Raw genomic sequence first — 21505 nt, 5'->3', positions numbered from 1 at the left:
AAAGACGTCGTAAACCCACGACCGTCCTAAAAGGGGAGGAGCTAGAAAACGTATATATACAGCTTTCGATCTCCTGGCCGGGTAAATCTCACACGTATATATACGCCCGTCGTCTCCCGGGTCAGGAAACGTCCACACGTATATATACGTGTACAGTAGGGAAAAGGTTAAGGGTTAGCATTTCATCTTATTACTACTTTAAATTTTGCATAGATAATATTCATAAATGATTAACCTTTCAAACAGAATAATTAAGACAAGCAACTTATTGGCTTAAGTAAAAATGTTAAAAATAGAAAATCTGAATGCTAATTAAAGTTGGAAAAAATAATTTTCTCCAAAATCTATCCCTATTCTCCTCCCCCCCCCCACCCATAATTGGTTTCTAAGGCAAATGAAAAACCGTTTTTGGAGATATGTATTTTTTAACATTGATTGGCATTTGATTTTTCTGACTTAAGATATTTTAACTCCTCCGATGCAGGTAATGTATAAACATATGTGTGGATGGGCATCTGTGGAAAGAAAACATACCTATGAGGATTTCCCTCACATCTTAACTGACCTCCCATCCCCCACTCGTCTTTCCTACTCAAACTTTTTCTGGACAATCAGCAACCATATCTTCCTATACTCAAATCACTCCCTCCCTTCCTCTTTATGGGTGGCATTCAATTGCTGTTACCTATGAACCATTCAGTGGCAAAGCCAGGGGGGCATTCAGGGGTCGGGACCCCGCACCCCCTGAAATATAAAAACACAATTATTTTTCTCCATAAAAGATAACAAAATATTGAAAAATCATGAATTTAAAAAATATTTTTTAAACAAATGAAGTTTTTTCGATTATGAAAAGCATTAAAATTAGTTTAAAACCCTCTACTTAGTACCCTGTTTTTAAAAAATTTTCCCCCCTGATTTTGGACCCCCCGAATGAAATTCCTGGCTACGCTACTGGAACCTTTCTTCCTATTTTATTCTTTTCTTCCTTTATAGCTTTTTATGTAGATAGAGTTTATATCTGAGAGAATATTTATAAAAGGCAGTATGTTGTGTACTACTCAAGTATGACAATTGTACGTGTTATATGGGAAGATATTACAAGAGGTTCAATGCAATCAAAATATTTTTTTAAATGAATGAATACAACTTTTATCTGAGAATAAAAAAGAAATTAATCAAACCTTATTGTTCTCATTAATATTTTTCAGGATGTTCATCAATTGCAGGCATAGAAAAGGAAATGGTGGTACCAGCTTCCTTCTACAGCCTCCTCTGATTAAATGCACATGATTGCATGTAGATGAACGTTCTAAAAGCAAAGCAGTGATAATTACAGACAAGAACATGTTTAGACCAAATTTGGAAATAGGGAGAAACGAGAGTTCCAAAGGGTTCAGAATGCTTGAACTTGAAAAGATGATACCTTGGTAAACTTCCCTGAGTAAATAATAACTTCAAGTTTCCGTGATATTCCATGAGCATGAGTAATTTTGAGAAATTAAAGGTGCCTTTTTGTTATACCTTAGTGAAAGTTGCAACTATTCAATCTAAAATCTTGCATAAAATACAATCCATAATGAATATTTATCAATGGTCACACAAGGTAGAAATCAATCAAGAGAAAGCTCTCATGAAAGGGCTTTTCTCACTGACCAGATCCCTTACATTACCCCCAAAAATCAAATTCAAGTAAATGCTAGAAAAATTCTATTTCATAAAAAAACAAACTATTTTCTGAGGAAAAGAGATTTGCTTATAGAGCAGAAAAACTGGTTTAATTGATAAATCTTCCGCTGCTTAGCAGCAATGCATAGAATGTGACTTATCTTGGGCTGATGGATACTCTGTCAGTGGGGAACTTCAGCAGGAGAGGTGGGAATTTAATAAATGTCAGTTTTAGTTATCCATGCACTTATTGAGCACTGCACTCACTGCAGTCATGTGGCCTTGTTTTTGGATGGGCTAAGCCCACCCAGTCATCACAAAAATTGTGGCCACGATGTGGCTATAGTGGGTTGCCATCAGTTGCCATTATGGCCCCATAGTGGTTTTGACCTCCGGCCATAGTGTGGCCAAAGTGTGGCTCGCCATAATGTGGCTAAAGTGTGGATAATTCACTTTCTTTATATCAACTGAATCAATCAACTTCCATTTTAATAACTTACCAACTAACCTGTATCAATCGAAACCGTAATATACTTATGTTTACAAATGTTTGGTTTGCCAATCTGTGGCATTCCTGAGACAGTCCACAGTGTGGCCATAGTTTGGCATAATTGGCAAGCCAAACTATGGCTTGCCGCACGGCAACCACAGTCTGGCCATAATATGGCAAGCTGTGGCTAGCCTTAGCCATAGTTGCCACAGGTAAACCACAATTCGGCCACAGTGTGGCCATAATTGTTGTGTTGACTGGGCAGTGATGGATCAGGTGAGGGTGGAGAGTGGGCGTAGCCTCCCCCAATGATTACTGGAAAAAGTGCCATCTTTGAGATGGCTTTTCAGTTAAAGTTTTTATTTCACTTGCTTGAAAATTAATTTAAAAAAATCGATGAATATCAAAAATTCAGTATAGTCCTAATCCTATTATCGCCAGAGGTACCGCCCCAGGCAGAACCTATAGCCCACGAAATACATGTCACTGGATTCAGGGGCGCAGCTAGGAATTAAGGCTAGGGGGGTTTTAGGCGCAACTAATACTTATGGGTGTGGGGGTATTGCATACCCACCAGGGTAAGCAGGAGTTGCGGGGGCCCTCCTCCAGAAAAAATTGAAGAATAATGGTTCAAAATAGCGAGTTTTACGTCTTTCTGGGGGATATTTGATAAGTTCTAACACTATTCTATGCGTAATACTGATCCAAATAAGTAAAATGGTTTAAACTTAAAAATTTATCTGAGCTCTGGGAGGGGTTTTATCCCCCAAAACCCCCCCTCGCTGCGTCACTGACTGCATTGGCTTGCCAGTAGTATGAGGATGAATTTGGAATAAGTATCCTTGAAGTTCCAGCGTATACTAGCTAGTGAAATATTAGCATATTTATAAGGAGACCGTTTAACATGTTACTGAAAACAGGATAGGGAAATAACATGCTGAGATCTGTGGAATAAAAATGAGTCTTCCCTGTGGATGAAAAATGAGTAACAATAAGAACATCAACCACAAAATGTGTAAAAATTTTTTGTACCTATCGTAACACCCTGGAATGAATGACTGTCGCATTGGTGGCTTATCTTGGTTTAGATGCATTATTCTATAAGGTGCATATCATGTCAGGGAGCTGCAGAAAATAAAAATAAATTACTTTGATACAATATTTTGGGTTTGTATGGATATTGAAAAAAGTTAAGATAATTATCTAATAAAAATGTTTGATGAAATTTTATAAAGTTGAAGAAAATTGTAGTGTGCAAATAAAAAGAAAAAAATAATTTTTTATGCTGAAGCAATTTATTCTTCAACCGGTTCCGAACACTGAAAAAAGTTGTGACTTCGTTAAAGCCCGTAAAAAGTTGTAAAAAAACCCACATAAACACCATATATGTACAATTTATGCATCCTAAAGTAGTGATAATTTCCCTATGTCTATATGCATAGTTCTTTTAGTTACCTTTCAAATAAATTAATATTACTTTTAGGGGTCATATACGTGTAAATAGCATTAAAGATGCTTAGTCCATTCATTTAGGTATTTTTGTGAGTGACCGCGAGAAGTTAAGTTCAAGACGCCTGCTAAATAGTTCGATATGTTAAATCGAAAGTATCGATTTCACTCAATCAAATTCAGTTAAGCAAATAGAAAAATTCACGGAATGTGAATAATTAATAGAATTCATTTAATATTATTTACGGAATCATATATTAATTGTTCTCCCATGGAAGAGAATTCGAACCGACAGCGTGTTAGAGTTCAATACAAACGATATATCGATTTCACTCAAATGAGAGCGAAATTGCAACAAAGATGAATTTCGAAGTTCTTGAAACAGGTTAATGTATGGGTATAATGTTAACAGTGGCCAATATTTTAATCGTGCAGTTAATAAATAAATATTATAAAAGTTCCTGGTGTTATAGCGAAAGATTGCTGAAATCATGTTTGGCGGTGAAGGTGCGTAAGAAGATAATCAGAAAACTGTTGAAGCTCAATCTTCTATTTCGATGGATACCAGGTAAATCATACTATTGCTCTATCTTTTTAATTTAGAATTGATGTAAGTGGAACTCGCGTAAAGAGGCAGAGCAATACAATCTGTTAATCTCGAGTGTCCTCAAGAAATTTTTTTTTTACTGCTTTTTTGTTTTATTTACTGCTGAGCTATAAACTGACTATATATATAAATGTTCCAACAGATGTAAATCTGAGAACAATAAATTATATTATATATATATTAGTCGCACTGAAATTGATAGTTTTGTTTGGACAACAGAGCTCCTCAAGCTTAGGTGTCAAGCTCTATTTTACAGACAGTTGCACATACCCTACTTTTTCACAGTATGTATTTTTATGCAATCTGTCGATAAAAGTGATGAGCAGTTTCAATTTTAGGTCTAGAAATGATTCACGCAATTAACACAGAAATGTCTTTATATCCGTTACACTTTATCATTGCAGCTAAGGGGGGTAAGGGGGGGGCAGCTGGAGTAGGGGAGCTCGGACACTGTCGGTGGGCTTTGCTGATGGGGTAGGGAGGGTACCAAGACAGATCCAGACATACATAAACACCCTTATTTTCCAAAGAAAATATGTTCTTCATGGGTGGCCACAGGTATTTTGAGCTCGGTGATGAGACACTGTACCTACTTATGGGGAATGAGGATTAACCCTTTGCACCCAGGAAATGGCTAGCTATTATGTTGAATCTGTTACTATTGGTGAAAGGTATTTTTCTCATCAGACCGTTTTGCATATGTGATTGGAAAAGAAGACTGAGGAATGGAGGTAATAATTTGGGTTTGAATGGAAGAAGTGAAGAGCACCAAGAGAGAGTGTAAGGTTTGGTATTAGTCATGAACCCAGAAACTTTCCCTCTGGTCTCCCCCACTTGCTTCAAAGCAATGGCTGAAACTGCTCGGCCACAAAGATTGTCTAACAAGTTATAAGTGAAACAATGGCTAAGCTTAATTAATTTAAGGAGCAGAATTCAAGTTATCCCTGGACTAGTGTATAAAAATGGCCATTTGGATGAAGCTCATTACAAATATAGAAAGCAATGATAGAGAGCTACTTGCTAAAACAAAAAGCCACAAATACCACCATGGAAATCAATTTATTTTCAGTACATAAACTAAGGTTAGTCGTGAGTCAATATGAAAACATTGTGACATCATTTTCATGATGAAATACGTAAATAATTATCACCTATAATGGTAAATAAGACACCTTTTTTCCTGATAACAGGTATAAAATCACACTGTGGGTCACGAAGGTAAAATATTCCCCAGGGATTAAGTATTGGGCCGATGATTACCAATGAAACTATAACGACTGCGGTAAACTCGCAAAATAAACATTGGCTGTAGTATATGGGTGATCATGTGTCCAAAAAACATATACATAATACATTTTCATCGTTGTGGACTGTGTGGTTGGACAATTTAAGGATCGAATTCGGAGTTGATAAAATTTTCAATTCGATGTATGCGATTGAAAAAACATCTTGGTTAATAAATGTATAATTACAATTGAATGGGTATTTAATTATTTTTTCCTTTTTCAAATCTTTGAGAGGTGCGGCATCCGATAGTCCTTATGGGCAAGTCGCCACTGCCAATGGCATTATTTTATTTTGCATAACTTAAAATAAAAATTTAAGGAAGGACGATTTAGTGATGGATAAATGACAACTAGAAGATGGATAAGAAATACCAAGATGGTGGCGGTGTGGTGGGTGGTAGACAGCTTATACCCTTTAAGGATTTTCATTTTGGGTGGCCTGGGCCCCCCATGTACACACCCTTGCTATGAAACCCCTCGCGTTGTACCCCTCCACTCTAAATCTTCCCTGAATATATGTGAATCAGGTCTCTGTTACCTCTCATGAATTACATTACTCTATTTTACTTACTGCAAAGATACCTTTTTTTAGGTAGTCCCTTCAAAAGAGTAAAATGGAGGTTTCACTGTACTCTTATTAACAGCAAAGATTTCATGCAATAATGAATTCAAGACCAAAACAGATAAAGGTCACGATACTTGTAATTTGAATGGTGGAATGAGTGATCCCTATCATTGATACTATCCCTGAACTTGTAGGGGGAAAATAATGGTGTGATTTTGACATTGTGGCCTTGGATGGAATTGGAAGGGCAGTGCTGGGCCGCCGGGACGTATCCCGGTGAGCCCTCCAGCCTGGAAATCTTTGGTGCCCTCCTGTTCCGAAACTTACCAATTTTACCATTCGAGTAACAACATTGAGCAGTCACCTTGGTTTCATTAATGTCTCATTTAAAAGCATAATTAACACCATCTTGAATAAAAATATGCAATTATACTTTAAATTAACATATTTCAATCTGGTAAGATTCAATTCAACCTCAAAGATGGTAAAAATTAAAATTTCAAAATTTATTTCTCATATTCCACACCCTCCCAGTAGTCCTCCCGCTGCAAAGTGCTGGCACCCATGGGCGCAGCCAAAAATTAAGGCTAGGGGGGGGTTTTAGGAGCCACTAATACTTTAGGGTGTTGGGGTACTGCATACCCGCCAGGGTAAGTAGGAGTTCTGGGGGCCTTCCTCCAGAAATTTTTTAAGATTCATGGTTCCAAATGGCGAGTTTTACGGCTTTCTGAGAGATATTTGATTAATCCTAAGACTTTTACATAAGTAATACTAATCCATTAAGTAAAATGGATTAAATTTAAAAATTTCTCTGAGCTCTGGGGGGGGGTGTGTTTATCCCCAAAACCCCCCCCCTCTCGGTGTACCACTGCTGGCACCCTCTGGCCATGGCCGTCCACCGCCCTAAAAAGGGGTCCAGCACAGACCTGGGAATTGGGTAATCCACTGCTCCATAATATGTAGTTAACTTATGATTTCTTCATAGGTAACCTGTAGTTCTTTAGGAAGTTTTAAAAAGGATTACTGATAAAGTCCTCACTGTAATTGCTTCTTTCCAACCCCATTTCGTTGCGTGGGCTCATGTACATGAGTAAAGACAAATTAGTGCTGGCTACATGAACCAAGTTTCTCTGTACATATTTGAAACTTAGGTTAAAATTATCTTTGAAGTTTGTTTCTGTCTAGTGTTAAATGCATAGAATTCTTTTAGAGTGATATTTTGCAGTGAAGATCATATATTTTTATGTTCCTCTGTCCTTTGGAAAAATATTATTAATGTGAACTTGAAAAGTTTCATACTTTGGGAAGGCAATAATTATCAATTTACAAATAATTGATGATTATTGTCTTCCCAAAACTTCTAAAATATGCTGTCTACCTTGCATACTTACTTTTTTTCTCAAAACTATGAAACAGGATTCTCTATTCTCTGCTTTTTTCAGCTTACAATGGTTAATGACTTTTTTATTAAGGGTCAACTGCTGTCACTTGGATGTGTAAAAAATATTAGATATCTGAAATAATTTTGAGGAATTTTAATAGATTCACTAATATTTTTTCGAAAGGGTAGTTTCACGTTTCATTTTAAATAAAAAAAAAATGCTTGCATGTAAATGTGTATTTGATTGCATTAAAGTAATTTCACTCTGTATTTCTTCACCATGTGAAATAACCAAGTGAAACATGAACATTCAACTATATATTTGTAATTAGAACATTCTTAAATAGTTGGTTCTGGCACCTCAATGGCTGACATTTTACTTACAACCAGAATAGTATTGTCGGGACAGTCATTCATTCATCAGTCACTCATCATTATTTAATAATTTATAAAAATCTAATTAGGCAACAGAAGGCAACATGAGTCAGCAATTCCACCATTATCCATCTTCATATTTCCTATGGCAATACACTAACTATTGATGCATCCCAAAATCCTGTAAGAGTCCATGCATACAATCACAAAAACTTTTGCTTTCCCCGTGAGAATCTGTCATCTAGCAGCTGAGCTTTCTTCAAAATGGCTGCCTTCTGGGCTTCATCAAAACGATTTGCTTGGAGGTCCACATCTCGATCAAATGGCCTCCTCTCCACCTTCTCACTCCGACCACTTTCCTGTAGTCAAAAGCAATGAGAAAGTCATAACTAGGTCAAAACTGCCAACTTCATTTTGTGAGCTCTTCAACATTTCAGATGCACCTCAAATGCATTTTATTTGGCTAATTTCAATAACTTTTAAGATTGCCTGACTCTTGATCCGTAGTTTTCTATCATTTCTATCACCACACATTATTCTTAATCGAGCTACCTTATCACAATTCAGTGTTAATGTTCATAATTTTCATATAATGTGTCATAAGTTTCATGTCGGTGTTAATGCTAATCAGCAGATAACTAGTGAGCATTACAAAAAAAAAGAAATATGTCTGTTTACACTGAAAGCATATCTTTAGCTGCTATGCGTTAAAACTGAAATTATGTAGACCATGAGTTTAAAACAGGACAAAAATCAATGTCTGAGTTTTATACTATGAATATAATAGTATATGTACTTGCATTATGTAGTATAACTATACTATGTACATATTTGATAATGTTTTGATGTATTATGTCTGTGAGCTTCAATTCAAATTTCATCACAGATATGTATTTCTTTAAAAATTTAAGTTAAAAAGGAAGGCTGCTATGTATTAATTTCAAAATAGTCTAAAAATAAAATTATGCTAAATTGTCTAAAAATATCAGCTTGATATATTGTACTTACATCTTTTAATGGAAATTTATCTATTAATTCTTCTAATACGGCAATTTATGAAATGCATATGCCTTAGAAGTAAGGAAAAGTGCCTTTTCCAAGACAAAAGAGGAAATATCTAAATATGTGTACATAAAATCATTTTTTAAATCTGCTATAGTTGGCCAAAATATGATAGCAGCAGGGAACATGAAGTTCATACAAAGATATTGAGCAAAAATTTTTTTTTAATACTTGATGAGTTTTTTACTTTGCATGCACCACACATTAGAGAGGCAGGCATGTAGTGACCATTGGCAATACTAATTGAAATTATACTTCAGAGGAGTAAACAACTTTGAAATAATGCTGACAGGGTTAATATACTCAATAACTTTTTAAATAAGGATAGAGGTCTTTGAAATGTGGTGCTACAGAAGAATGATGAAAATCAAATGGATCGACCGAGTTAGTAACGAGGAAGTCCTAAGAAGGGTAGGAGAGAAGAGAAGCCTCATGAAAACCTTAATAAGAAGACGGAACAACCTTATAGGCCACATCTTGAGACATGATGGCCTGATGAAGACAATCGCCGAAGGACAGGTGGAAGGCAAGAATGGAAAAGGAAGACCTCGAACAAAATATATGGAACAAGTAAAGAGAGATGTGAAAGAGAAAAAATACGTAGGAGTGAAAAGATTAGCTGATAGGAGAACTGAGTGGAGAGCTGCGTCAAACCAATCCTAGGATTGTTGACCAGTGATGATGATTATTTATCCATAGTAATTCTTAATTAAAATCAGGCTTGGAAAGTTAAAAGTAGCAAATTTGTAGATCACTCTTTCAGGTCTGCAACTTACATATATTTTTTCGGCACAACCCATGATGGTGAAACCACACCACCTCCATGAATTTGAATGCAAAAGGTCCAACCAATATTTTCCAATGAAATTTGAGAACTTGAGCAGAGAGAATGTGAGACCAATAATTCCAATTTTGATGAGCTACCTGATGCCTATTCACCAAGGCCTCTCATTCAGCTCTCAACTACAAATCCTGTGGTTCTTGATTTTTTCTCCAAATGGATGAGCAACCAGAAAATTGAAGCGTTGAAGGAATTTCAAGATGAGCCAAACACACGGGTAATTAGGGAAAGGGTTTATAGAGAATAGGTGATTTCAAACACCTTAAGACGTAGTGCACTTACAAACGAGAATGGACTATAAAAATTTCATTCAATTCATAAAAACATGAGTTTACATGCATGATCATGATCTTCCACCAAACTAGATTTTGGCTTATTCCTATCAGGGGCCGTATTCTGTAACTCCAAACCGATCGGTGCGGCACCGATTCGTCGGGTGCGACGTCACACCGACTCCCGGTAAGAAGTCGTGCGATTCTGTACGAACCCGATCGGTGCGGCACCGACGAGAGGGCGAGAGATCGTCGGTAGCCTTGCCGACAGCAAAAAGGTGTCGGTACGGCCACCGACTAGTGGGTTTCATCAACTCCCCGGTGTGCATTGTACGTTTTATTTTGTTTTTATCTCATCACCGAGTAAATAATGAGGTTTGCTGCAATGTTATCTTTTTCTGCCCCTTCGAATAGGCCACTATTATTCACTGTGTCATCATCTATATTGATTACCTTTACATAAATATAAGATATTGGTTAATAAACATGAGGTTTGCCACTATATAATGACTTTCTCTCATTTATGTTACCACTTTCACTCGCTTGTAATAGGATTTCTTTCACTCTATCATCATTTATTTGCTCCTTTGACATAAAAAAGATATTTTTGATTAAATATGAGTTTTGCCGCAATGTTATCACTTTATCTCACTCTGAATAGGCAAATATTATTTCAATCGATCATCATTTGGCGTTTCTCTCAGCATAGAAATAAGATCTTTTTATTTAAGTATGAAGTTTGCCACAACGGTATCAGTTTCTTTCATTTGTAACAGGCAACTATATTTCATTTTATCGTCAGCCATTGATTCCCTTGACGATAAAAGAAGATATTTGTTAATAAGTATGAGGTTTACCGCAATATTATCATTTTCTCTCACTTGGAATGCGCAACTTATACATATGTATTTCACCCAATCACAATTTATTTACTTCCTCGTCATTACACTTCTTTTAATTACACCCAGCTCCATATTTTTATAACAATTTCCTAACTTGTTCCTCTAATATGACATTTATATTTGCATTTGAATCCTACGTTCACGTTCCATGGTATGTTATTTTCGTCTGCTACGGTGCCAATGGCATAACCTTCCGTTGATAACAGTTAGACGGAACTTACTTAATGACAACTATATTACCAAATCATGAATAAATAGCATTATACGGAACCAATATTTAAAAAAAGAAACTACGATCTCAAGGATAGTTTCAATAATTCATTCCAGCAACAACAATCTCCATCACATACAAACTTTATTGTTATGTTGTAATATTGTTTCCTTCGATTCTGTAGGTACAGCATTACTACCACACATTATATAAGCATTGCTAACAACTTATCCAATATCAATTATCATAATCTAGCAATAAGTCGTAATTTCCGCAAATAAAAAGATTGAGAATGACGACAACAAACTGTGCCAATGAGTCTTTACTTGTTTTTACCCTTCTTTCATCGGTGGAGACACGTTTAACTTCGGATATATTCGGATTTTCCCTGTTTGGGAAGGAGAGGGAACCGGACCGACTGGTTTGATACCGACGACCATACTGAATCGCTGAATTTGCCGTCGTCGGTATGGAAACCGTCGTCGGTACGGAATGATGTGCTGTCGGTGGGCTGGGAAGGGAAACCGACCGGTGCGGTACCGACGAAATACAGAATACGGCCCCAGGCTGAAAGGCATACAAATCCCTTCCTTAAATATACAAATCTGTATATACATATAAGGAGAGAATTTTTTGCAAAAAAAATACAAACAATCATACAACCAAAAGTAAAATCTGAAAAATTTAAAGGAAAGAAATTGCGTCATCCCATTCCTCAGTATGTATTTGTAGATACATATGGTTTGAAGTATGAAAATAAATACCTGAGCTCACTAGTTACCTTGTCTTCCAATAAAGTGGCCATGTAAAGAAAATAAAATAATGAAGTTTGAGGATGGAGAACTGACCTTTCTCTTCTTCTTTTCCTTTTTCTTCTTCTTCTTGGCCTCCTTCTTCTGCTTCTTCAAGTGCATGTCCAGCAGGGACTCCTTCCTTTTGAGGCTATTGTGCTCCTCAGTGATCTTCTCCATCGTCATGTCCCTCTGCATCAATGCCTCCTTCTCCAAATAGTCATCATCATCATCGTCTTCCTCTTCTTCCCCCTCAACTCCACCTTTCTATGTAAATATGTAACATGAAATGAGCATATAATATAAAAAACAGAACTTCCTTTCTACATTCAGTTCAAATCGTACAAGGACATATTAACTCCTCTCAGCCAGTCATATTTCACCTTTCATATTCTATAAGCTTAAATTATCATATTGAAATTCTCACGGTGTAAATAGTAGATTTTTTAACTTTTGCCCGTATCTCAAAAGCAAAAATTTACAACAATAACAACGAAAAAGCTTCAAATCTAAGATACAAGTCAAAGTTGACTGGGGTCAACTTTATGAACTCAGAAAATTTTAAGGCAATAAAATACATTTTAAACTAGTAATGGATCACCAGAAAAGACCTGACAAGCAGAAGGGATGTATTCTCTTATGGTCAAAAACCATCTGTGGGCAAAAACCCTTTTTTGGCAAGGCCACTATCATGGGTTTATCTCTTTCATGTCCTATGAACCCATTGAAGTAGAAGGTTTGCTTTACCCTCCAAGTTTCTTCCCCCAACCTCACCTTACCTTCCACTCACAGAATAAAATGGATGGTTCGAGGCGTGACTTTACATTGTGTGCGTCCCATTTTGTTACAATGTTTTCTTCCCATTTGTTATCATTGTGTCTCTTCCATTTTGTATCATGGTGAGCCCTCTATTTTTTTATTTTTTAACTTGTGTGCCTCCCATTTGACAACTTTGTATGGCTTAAGTACAGCAGACTTTATCCGGCTGCGGTTTATCCGGGTTGTGTATTATCCGTGCATGATTTTCACCCTCGCTCAATTTTTTCCACGATCCTTATAAAAGAAATAAATAAAATCGGACGCAAAATCATCAGAATTACTGCATCAATGCTAGGATACACTGGGCTTATTATAGTTGAGGACCTCAAATACGGAATCCAGAAAACCAGGAATCTAGAATGGCTCATGGCTTACTTTGCTACATAAGCATCTATGTAGAGGTGTCATAGGTGACCACATGTAGTACACCCTTCACTATGTAAAAATATGAATGATGAAACAAGTCATCAGCTTCACTCTCCTTGATTATATGACTTAGAGAAATGGAGAATTCACCTGTCCTACTCTAAATCAAAGAGGAGTTATTAAAAATGGGAAATATCTTTGGGAAGGCCCTCAAGACCAGAAATCCAGAAAAACCAGTAATCCAGAAACCCTTTGGTCCCAAGCTTTCCGGATTTGAGGTCCTCAACTGTATTTCCGTTAGAATCCCATTTGTAAAACGTTAGCAATTGCGCGCTAGCTGCATTCACGGGAGCACCGTGTTCCTGTTTTTCAAGCCTTACCGTGCACGACCTCGCTCCGTGATCACGGATACACATCCCACAGCAGTTGCAACCCGGGCAACTTGTGCGAGACGAGACTACGTGGCGTGGTGCCTGACGGTGTAGTTTCTGACGTCGAGCAGTGGTTTTGAAGCATTTGTGCAAACCACTTTTCTGTATCCGTGATCACACAGCCACGGATGTGTGGTTTTCAAAACGAATTACATGGAGCATTAATGATACGAATACAACCATATTATCGCCGCAAAAAATATCGCGAACAGGTGAAGTAAGCTCTCAATGAGTCTGGGAAGCACTCTAAAATAACAGAATAACTGCATAAACAATAATATATTGTTTGTATTACGTAAATTATGAACATTACAAGGCATTAAAGGGAAAGTTTGGGTTAACCGTGTTTTCCCATTATTATCATTAGTCTCTCCCCATCATTAGCGATTAGGATAATCGTGAGTGTACTGTACTACCATACCGTCCTTCCTAGCTCCCTCACCTTGGCCAGCCTTCTACCCCTACTGACTCAATGAATATAAGGTCATACTCTCCCTGTATCCTGTATTTGAACCTGATGATGTCGCACAGTGACGAAACTGGTTGTTACTAAAATCAAATGTGAAATTTACAGTTTTTTTATATTTAACATTCCACTCACAGGCCATTCTGTGCATTTATGGGCCATGAGTCGGTGAATGACCTCAACATTATTCTACTTCTAAAATATATAAACAGGCTTCCTACTCAAATTGCAATCAGAAACAAATTCCCTGGTCCAAGAATTAAACCATGCACCTTTGTAGAATTGAAGTTTCTACAGACGTAAGACCAGCGGAAATAGTTCTCAGGTTTCCCACTGATATTGTTTTGGGTACATGGTCCCAACATGTCAAAAGGAAAAAATCAAAAAAGTTCTACCCCTGAAGATGATGGCAGACTAAGTCATTGAAAAGTTTGGGACCATACACCCAAAACAATGCCCACAGGGAAACCCATGAACTATTCCTGCATGCACCTTTGGTTTTCTCAGTCAATGTGCAGGCACTTAAATCGTCCGTACATACTTTTTGCCTGTTAAAGTTAATTTCACCTTTATTCATAAGGCATATAACAAATAGCTACAGGCGCTGTGATAATGAACACTGAGCAAACCTTTTGTAGGACCAATTTTGGCACCTGCTTCATACAAGAGATGCATTCTATATATAGGTGATGTTAGAGACTTAAGTATGAGTTAAGAAAAGGTTTTAGGTCTGGCAACAAACTTAAATATTAAATGTTTGCCCTTTATTACATCTATTAAGGCTTGATTGTAGCAACTACAGCAAGAAATTACCAAAAAAGTTGTAATCACACAGAATAATTTTTTGTGACTTTTCAGAACCATGGACAGGAAAGAGTCACAAGACATCAATGTTAAACTAAATTCGAAATCAAGGAATTCCAGCAAAATATACACCTGAAGGCAATTACAAAGCCAATTCTATATTAAATAGAATTCTACACACGGATCAATAGTTAGCAAAATTTTGAAACTATAGAAAGAAATTATTTTGGAGGAGTTATGTACTGTAAACATAAAAATGGGGCAAAGAGGAAACACTTCTGACAATAAAGCAAGGTGCTTTCATGTTATTTATCCAAATTAAAATAGTTATTTCAGGAAAAACCAATGTGATTTTAATAGAATAATATCCCTTGAGGATCTATTACAAAATAAACCATTAGTATACTCACGGCCGCTAGCTTCTTCTCCTTGTCAGCTGGTGTGTCAGTCCAAGCACTTCTTCCAGCAGCATCCAGCTTGGGTGCTGGTCGAGCTTGGAATGTTCGTGGGGCGAGGTTCATTCCGAGCATGGCCTGACGTGTCCTCCCCTCAGGCAGCTCCAGCATCCACTCCTCTCTCTTCTTTGGTGCATCTTTCCCATTCTGAACGAGAAGAACCCACAAATTAACAGAAACTCTGCAAAATTCCAATAGGGTGGTTACGTATTATTTTTTTATTGCCTAAATCGAAAGATTATTACTCCTGGAGTACGCATTTCACACTTTTAGATTTTTAAATGATGATATCCATTTTTCGCGATTAAATGAAAAGTGAAAATTTTCAAGCACGCGAAAACATGACGGCTAGGTATGAATGCTAGGAAAAGCCCGTGTGATGTCATTCTGGTTCCCGCTGCTGCAAAGTGAGGCGACCTTGGGGCTAGGATATGTGTGCCTCTGCGATGCAGGCTGCTAGCAGGTAGCGCTTGGCTTAAATTAGGATTATTAATACCTTATCAAACAAAGGAAACTTTCTGACCATAGGCAGTTTTAATAGGTGATTATTAAGAGATGCTTCACTGAGCTCTGTGCCTCATGCATGCATTGGTAATCTAAGACAATGTAAAACACCTATCTACTTGTGTAGAGACTGGGTCCCTGTGACGTCACGTTGAGTGGCATCGCACGGGCGCCAATCTGGCCTTTTTCAAATGAGGATAAAATTGACTATTACCAATCATCTAAACTGGGATTTCTAAAAACCAAATAATTTGTATATAATGAACACACTAATGGTGGGTAACGAATGGCAATCAATGCCTTTCATTTTCTTTGATGAAGGAAACTACCCTATTCCCTCAACAATGGCATGGAATGTATTTTCATCAGTTTTACAACAGGGAATAACTTAAGAGGTAAAAATATTTCTTCATAAATTTTACTGAATTGTTACTGAAATATAACAGTTAAATTTTGCAGAAATTTCAATGAATCAAAAAGAAAATTTCACAAAAAAAGTGAGAATTAGTTCCTCATGGTCATAATGCACACCACTTACTTTCCCCATTAGTTTTTGATGCATCCTATGAGACCGTTCTTCAATCAACCTAGCTGTATAACTACTTTCACCCTCCTCTGGCATTGGCATTGGTCCAACCACATCATCGTCTTCTGACCCACTGCCCTCATTTTCAGCCGGTTCATCCGCATCATGCGTTGAAAGCCTCTCCCGCAGGCCAGGTGGCAATGCTGGTCCTATTGTTGAACTCTTCTGCAAGCCTGGAGGCAATGCTGGGCCATAAAGGTCATCATCCCCGCTCTTATCTGAAGTAGCTTCTGGTGAATTTAACTGCTTTGAGTCATTGGTATCAGCTAAATCCTTGTGATCACTCTCGTCACTATTCTTCAGTAGATGTGGTGGTAATGCTGGTCCAATGAAGGACATCTGAAAGAAAAGTACTTAGCATTTAACAACGAATAAAAAAATTCATTAAAAGGGTTAACATAGCCATAAAGCCTTGGTATGATTGGCTACTTTACTCACTCCCCCAATCTTTGGTAGTGATAGTCAAACTCTATTTTTGGTCTTGTTTTGTACACAAATCATTCCAGGGAATGGTGAGTTTTGGTGACCATCAAACATTTTCTCTCTTGATAATAGGAGCTATAATGTCTAGCTTTTATCTTCTACCCATTGCATGCTCAATTAACACTCAATCATTTTTTATCAATCTTGTCATCCTGAGTTGAGTTTCTGTTATGGCTCCTGCTGTTCCACTCCCCTATTGTGTAGTATCCAGAACTTTAATGCTTCAAGCTCACCCCAAGCTATTATTCTTCCTCTTTAAATGCTTCTTTAATGTCATATTTACTTTGATTCTATGCCCTTGTCTTCAAGGTTTTGTCATATCCATGATTTATGCTGTTATTATTGGGAAGTTTTTTTTTGCCATCGGTATGATTACACATGCGTATATTCGTGAAAAATTGACATTTTTCAACGACTTGCTAATGTTTTGCAATTTTAAAATAATTTCCTGGGGTGATGGTGCGAACAACTTTTTTTTTGTTGCTAGAATACTGAAATGATTCTTTTCAAAAAGATAATAACGTTTTCATTAGCCTGCATTGAAACTAGTTCGTACAATGCTATTAATTATGAGAGGGTTCACTGATGTGACCAGTATGAGCTGGGTGGCCAAGTGTAGTTCATAATCAGCAATATGGAATGAGCTATTCCTTATGTTCTTTCCAAAAGGTGCGATATAGTTCAGGCAGAGCCAGACTGAAGAGAGTAGTATTGCTCAATTATTTCTCAAAAGTTTGCATCTCAGATTCAAACATTCCATCAAGGGCTTCTGCATGACCGTGCTTCAATTCTTTGGTGCTGCTATAATATACTTTAACCCATAGCCATCAATCAAGGGATAGGAAATGAGAGCACCAATGCAGCAACACTATCGATTATAAGGAGACAACACTACTGAAATTATTTGGCAAAGGTTCGTGAAAAAGTAATGCCATTCATGTAATTCGTATAGGACAATGGTTGATGACAACTGAACCATGGCAGTTAGAACTTAAACCTAATTCTGGTACAGATTTTCTTTATCTCAATGGAGTTCTTTGTTTACTCAAATTCTGAAGCTAGAATTTACCGATCACGACTACTATCTGGAGTCATAATTGAGATGAATTAAAACCAAATAAATTATGTATTATATGAGTCATAGAATTCTTAAATGATACTTCATAATTGCATGTCTCGGGTGGCTAGGAAGGAAAGTGAGATATCTGAATGACAATATGATGGAATGGATTTTGGTACCTGGAGTAGAGGAATTACTAGCAAAACATGAAGTTTCAATTTACAGCATTAAAACCAGCAACCATTTAAAGTGTAAACGGAGATATTTGAATCTAACTAGTATGGCAGAGAATTTGGGAAAAATTTCAAAATACCAATTTTATTCTCCACAGTTTATTAAAAAGTTACTTCAACTCGAGACTAGAGGTATTCATTGTGATAATGAATTACTGACACACAGCACACAAGCCTTAAACTAAAAACTAAGGCAGCAGTAGGGTTCACTTAACAAAAAATATGTAAGGCTGGTAAAGTATGTATCAATGAAAGCGACCATTATAAAGTGGCTCAAGAGCTGAAATCATGGACAACAGTTTCATTAACACTCTCAACAGGTAAAATTTTAAACATTTACAAAACAATGAATAAACAGAAAATAAACTTATACAGAAACCTTTCTCTTCACCACCAAGTTGATAATTGTCAATCAGGTAACCTGACTTCACAATTTTCATGCGATCCTTGGGGAAAATGTAAAAATTAAAAACAACCATGATTAATTTAGGCATTAAACATGCAAGGATCTTTGAAAATCACATTGAGCGAATCATTTTGACGATTTTTTTCGCACTGTATCGGAGCGATTTCATAAGGCCAGCAGTTAATATTCCTTTGAGGCTTTGAGTTATACTGGAGCGTCGCACTATATCCCTCAGCACTGACTGTACCATCACTCCACTGTCTGGATCGAATGACATTGCCCTTAATGCATCTTCGGCGTCGTATCTTCTCCTTACACCCCTCCTACTCATTAGCAATACCTCGCTGAAATACCCTTTGATTGCTCCCCCTCGTATTCCTCTATTCCAATCGCGAACAAGCCGCATTTGAGGCACACGAGGCAGCTGCATTAAATGGTATAAACGAGCTTCTGGTGAAACATCTTGTTCAATATTAACTCCACAGCCATCACTTTCGCCATCAGGCCACACATGCAAATAGTTTCGCATGGATCGCATTGAATTGGCATACAAGTCCCTTAAGGCACCCAGTTGTGCCCCGACGATATTATCCACTTTGTTTTTGTCTTCGCCGAAAGTTGTACGGAAATCTCCCCCATAGGATAACCCAGCAAGAGCTGTGTATAGATCTTTTTCTGTAAATGTCTCGGGAAGACACAGAAGAGCAGCATGCACAGCACCGTAGAGATTTAGCTGCAATGCGGTTCGTAACTTCGTATCCGATGGCTTTTTTATTATCATCACCGGCTTGTGTAAACGACCAGCGAGGTAAAGCTGATCCCAGTCCAATAAATCTGTAACTATAGCATTTCGAGACACTAGTCCGTACTTTATTAATCCTCCTTCAAATGGAATGAGCGTGTTAAAATAAACTTTGGCACCCCAATTTTCTTGGAGTTGAGAGACGAACTGTTCACCTAAATATCGCAGGCCAGAATAATGGTGTGGGTGGCGTGACATATTTTCCTTATGCCATTCTTCCGGATCTTCAACCACGAATATCATGTCTATCATTTTTCTTTCCTTTCCTTCATCTCTAAGTTGCTTATAAACCCCCGATCCATAGGCAAAGCAAAAACTCAATCGTTCGGGGAACATAGACAAAATCCGGTTATAAAGATTAGGAATTGCCACCACAGCTTTGCTAGAAGCCATTTCTGGAAGTAAGGGCACAATTTTTCCTAAAAAACTAACTTGAGCAGTAGAACTTTCTGGTGATAATTGCCGCTTTTGAATTCCCTGGTAAGCATAATACGACACACACAAATGTAATGCTTGTGAACTACTATTGGAACACGAGGTTATAGTAACAACAAAGTTTAAAAGTAAATGCTAACCGCTACATTTCAGGAGCACCAGCAGCGTATTAACTTTATACGTTTTTGACTTAAAAGTCATGGGTAGCACCCACGACGAGTATGACTGATTTACAATTGTACGCGATATTTACAAAACCTAAGGAAACAAATGAATATCTTTCAGTCAGCGTGAAAATAGAACATGAAACACATTGTGGCCTAATTTACAGGATACGTATTACAGCAGGCTTCGTATTACACGCCTACATGATTGAATGGCCGTAAATCATTGGCCGTGCGAGATTTTATGTGAAGGTATATTTATTGGGAATATTTTCCAGTCCTAATTTACTATCTCTAAGTTAGGCCTAGGATGAGTTGTTCAGTTTATCGCTATATTCTATCTCGCCTTCATCTGTTTTTAGCGCGCTCGTACGAAGCATTTATCAGTGCAAGCACTACATTATTTATTCATTTATGTAAGTAATACATCCTGAGGATGCGTGTTATAACTTTGATCATCAATATTATTAATTTTATTCAAATTGAGTCCAAGGTGTGTCTATTTTACTTCTGTTATTAATGTATTGCTCTGTTATCTTTCTCTGAATTCAATGGATTTCCCTCAATGAAAACTAATTAGCTGTAGCTGCAACCATTGAAATTATGATAGTGATTGATCATTGCATAATTAGAGTAATTCAGCCTTGGCGCTTGTTCAAAATAAATTAGCAATTGGCGGAGTTAAAGCAGTCATGATCGTTATTGAAAATGCCTCTATTGATCAATCTTATTCAAATGGGATGGGATAGCCTCGATATCCATTTGAGTAAACTAATTGCACCGTTCTGTATCTTTGTGAACACAAAGTTTTGGGAATTTCCTACCAGCTGTTGAGATGTTTCAGTTTTCAAAACATGAAGGGGAGAATGAATAGCTGTGACAAGTAGAGTTTTTGAGGGTCTGTAGTTACTATAAATGTATAGACAATGAGGTATCCATAGACCCTCCCAAAGAAAATCCTTGCAATGCTGACATGGTTTTGGGCAAGGATGCCTGCTTCCTACCCATCAGGTAGGTTGCCAGAGAAAGGCCCCAGGGAATTCAGCCCACTCACAATTTATTCAGCGACCCTAAATATATTTTTTGCGACTTTACAGGAAGTGATCACAAAATTCATATTCAAGTGATGGCGGAGGATTTGTACTTAGTAAGTTCGGGAATAATGTCCCAAGGCCCTTGAAATTAAGATTTACCTTTAATGCATCATTGGAGAATCCAAAGTTGAGGATTTCTTAACAAAATGGGAAAATCCTTACATGCAGGCCAACCATTTCATTCCTCCATTTGCTTACATTGAACCAGCCAAAAAATAGTTCATACACCAATTGGATTTGCTTACTTTGGCTGAGATAGGGAGGGCCACATTTGTTACCTCTTGCATTTGATATAAGTATACTTAGCCTATTAGCATCACCAGCTGTGACTAATTTCTGCCTTCATGCTTGCTACATTGAGTATGTTCTATTCAGATACTCAATGTAGCTAGCATTGCAAGAAAGCACCTGTGGCTCAGTCTATGTGGTGATTTAATCTTACCTATCATAAAACCAAACTTATCTTTAGGTTGAAGGACTGAGAGGACTAATAAGAT

At 37.2% G+C, this 21505-nt stretch overlaps 3 protein-coding genes across 5 annotated transcripts in view; 1 reads left to right on the top strand and 2 right to left on the bottom strand.

The window, feature by feature from the left end:
* Positions 1-1667, top strand: part of LOC124160468 (hydroxyacid oxidase 1) — a 30233-nt gene extending 28566 nt beyond the window's left edge. Inside the window, exon 9 of the mRNA XM_046536321.1 lies at positions 1212-1667. Coding sequence (XP_046392277.1) covers positions 1212-1279 — 68 coding nt within the window. The 3' untranslated portion in view covers positions 1280-1667. The remainder of the gene's footprint in view (positions 1-1211) is intronic.
* A 6001-nt stretch (positions 1668-7668) lies between these two features.
* Positions 7669-20042, bottom strand: LOC124160218 (GPALPP motifs-containing protein 1). 3 transcript variants are annotated; one of them, XM_046536024.1, is made up of 5 exons: positions 19891-20042; positions 16284-16670; positions 15197-15388; positions 11958-12167; positions 7669-8180 (listed from the first exon to the last, which is right to left on the bottom strand). In XM_046536024.1, the coding sequence occupies exons 2-5, from the start codon at positions 16668-16670 to the stop codon at positions 8025-8027; spliced, it is 945 nt and encodes a 314-aa protein (XP_046391980.1). In that variant the 5' UTR covers positions 19891-20042; the 3' UTR covers positions 7669-8024. The 3 variants fall into 3 exon arrangements, with proteins under 3 accessions (XP_046391980.1, XP_046391982.1, XP_046391981.1); XM_046536026.1 differs by lacking the exon at positions 19891-20042 and adding an exon at positions 18487-18574; XM_046536025.1 differs by lacking the exon at positions 19891-20042 and adding an exon at positions 16770-16865.
* On the bottom strand, positions 18191-19894 carry LOC124160217 (phosphatidate cytidylyltransferase, mitochondrial). The gene has a single exon (XM_046536023.1). The coding sequence runs from the start codon at positions 19706-19708 to the stop codon at positions 18626-18628; it is 1083 nt and encodes a 360-aa protein (XP_046391979.1). The 5' UTR covers positions 19709-19894; the 3' UTR covers positions 18191-18625.
* Positions 20043-21505: the final 1463 nt, after the last annotated feature.

The sequence above is a fragment of the Ischnura elegans genome, chromosome 6 (genome assembly GCF_921293095.1).
Source record: "Ischnura elegans chromosome 6, ioIscEleg1.1, whole genome shotgun sequence".
Taxonomy (NCBI): Eukaryota; Metazoa; Arthropoda; class Insecta; order Odonata; family Coenagrionidae; genus Ischnura; species Ischnura elegans.
Note: the sequence above shows the minus strand (reverse complement) of the source record. Positions and strands in the feature narration are given on the sequence as shown.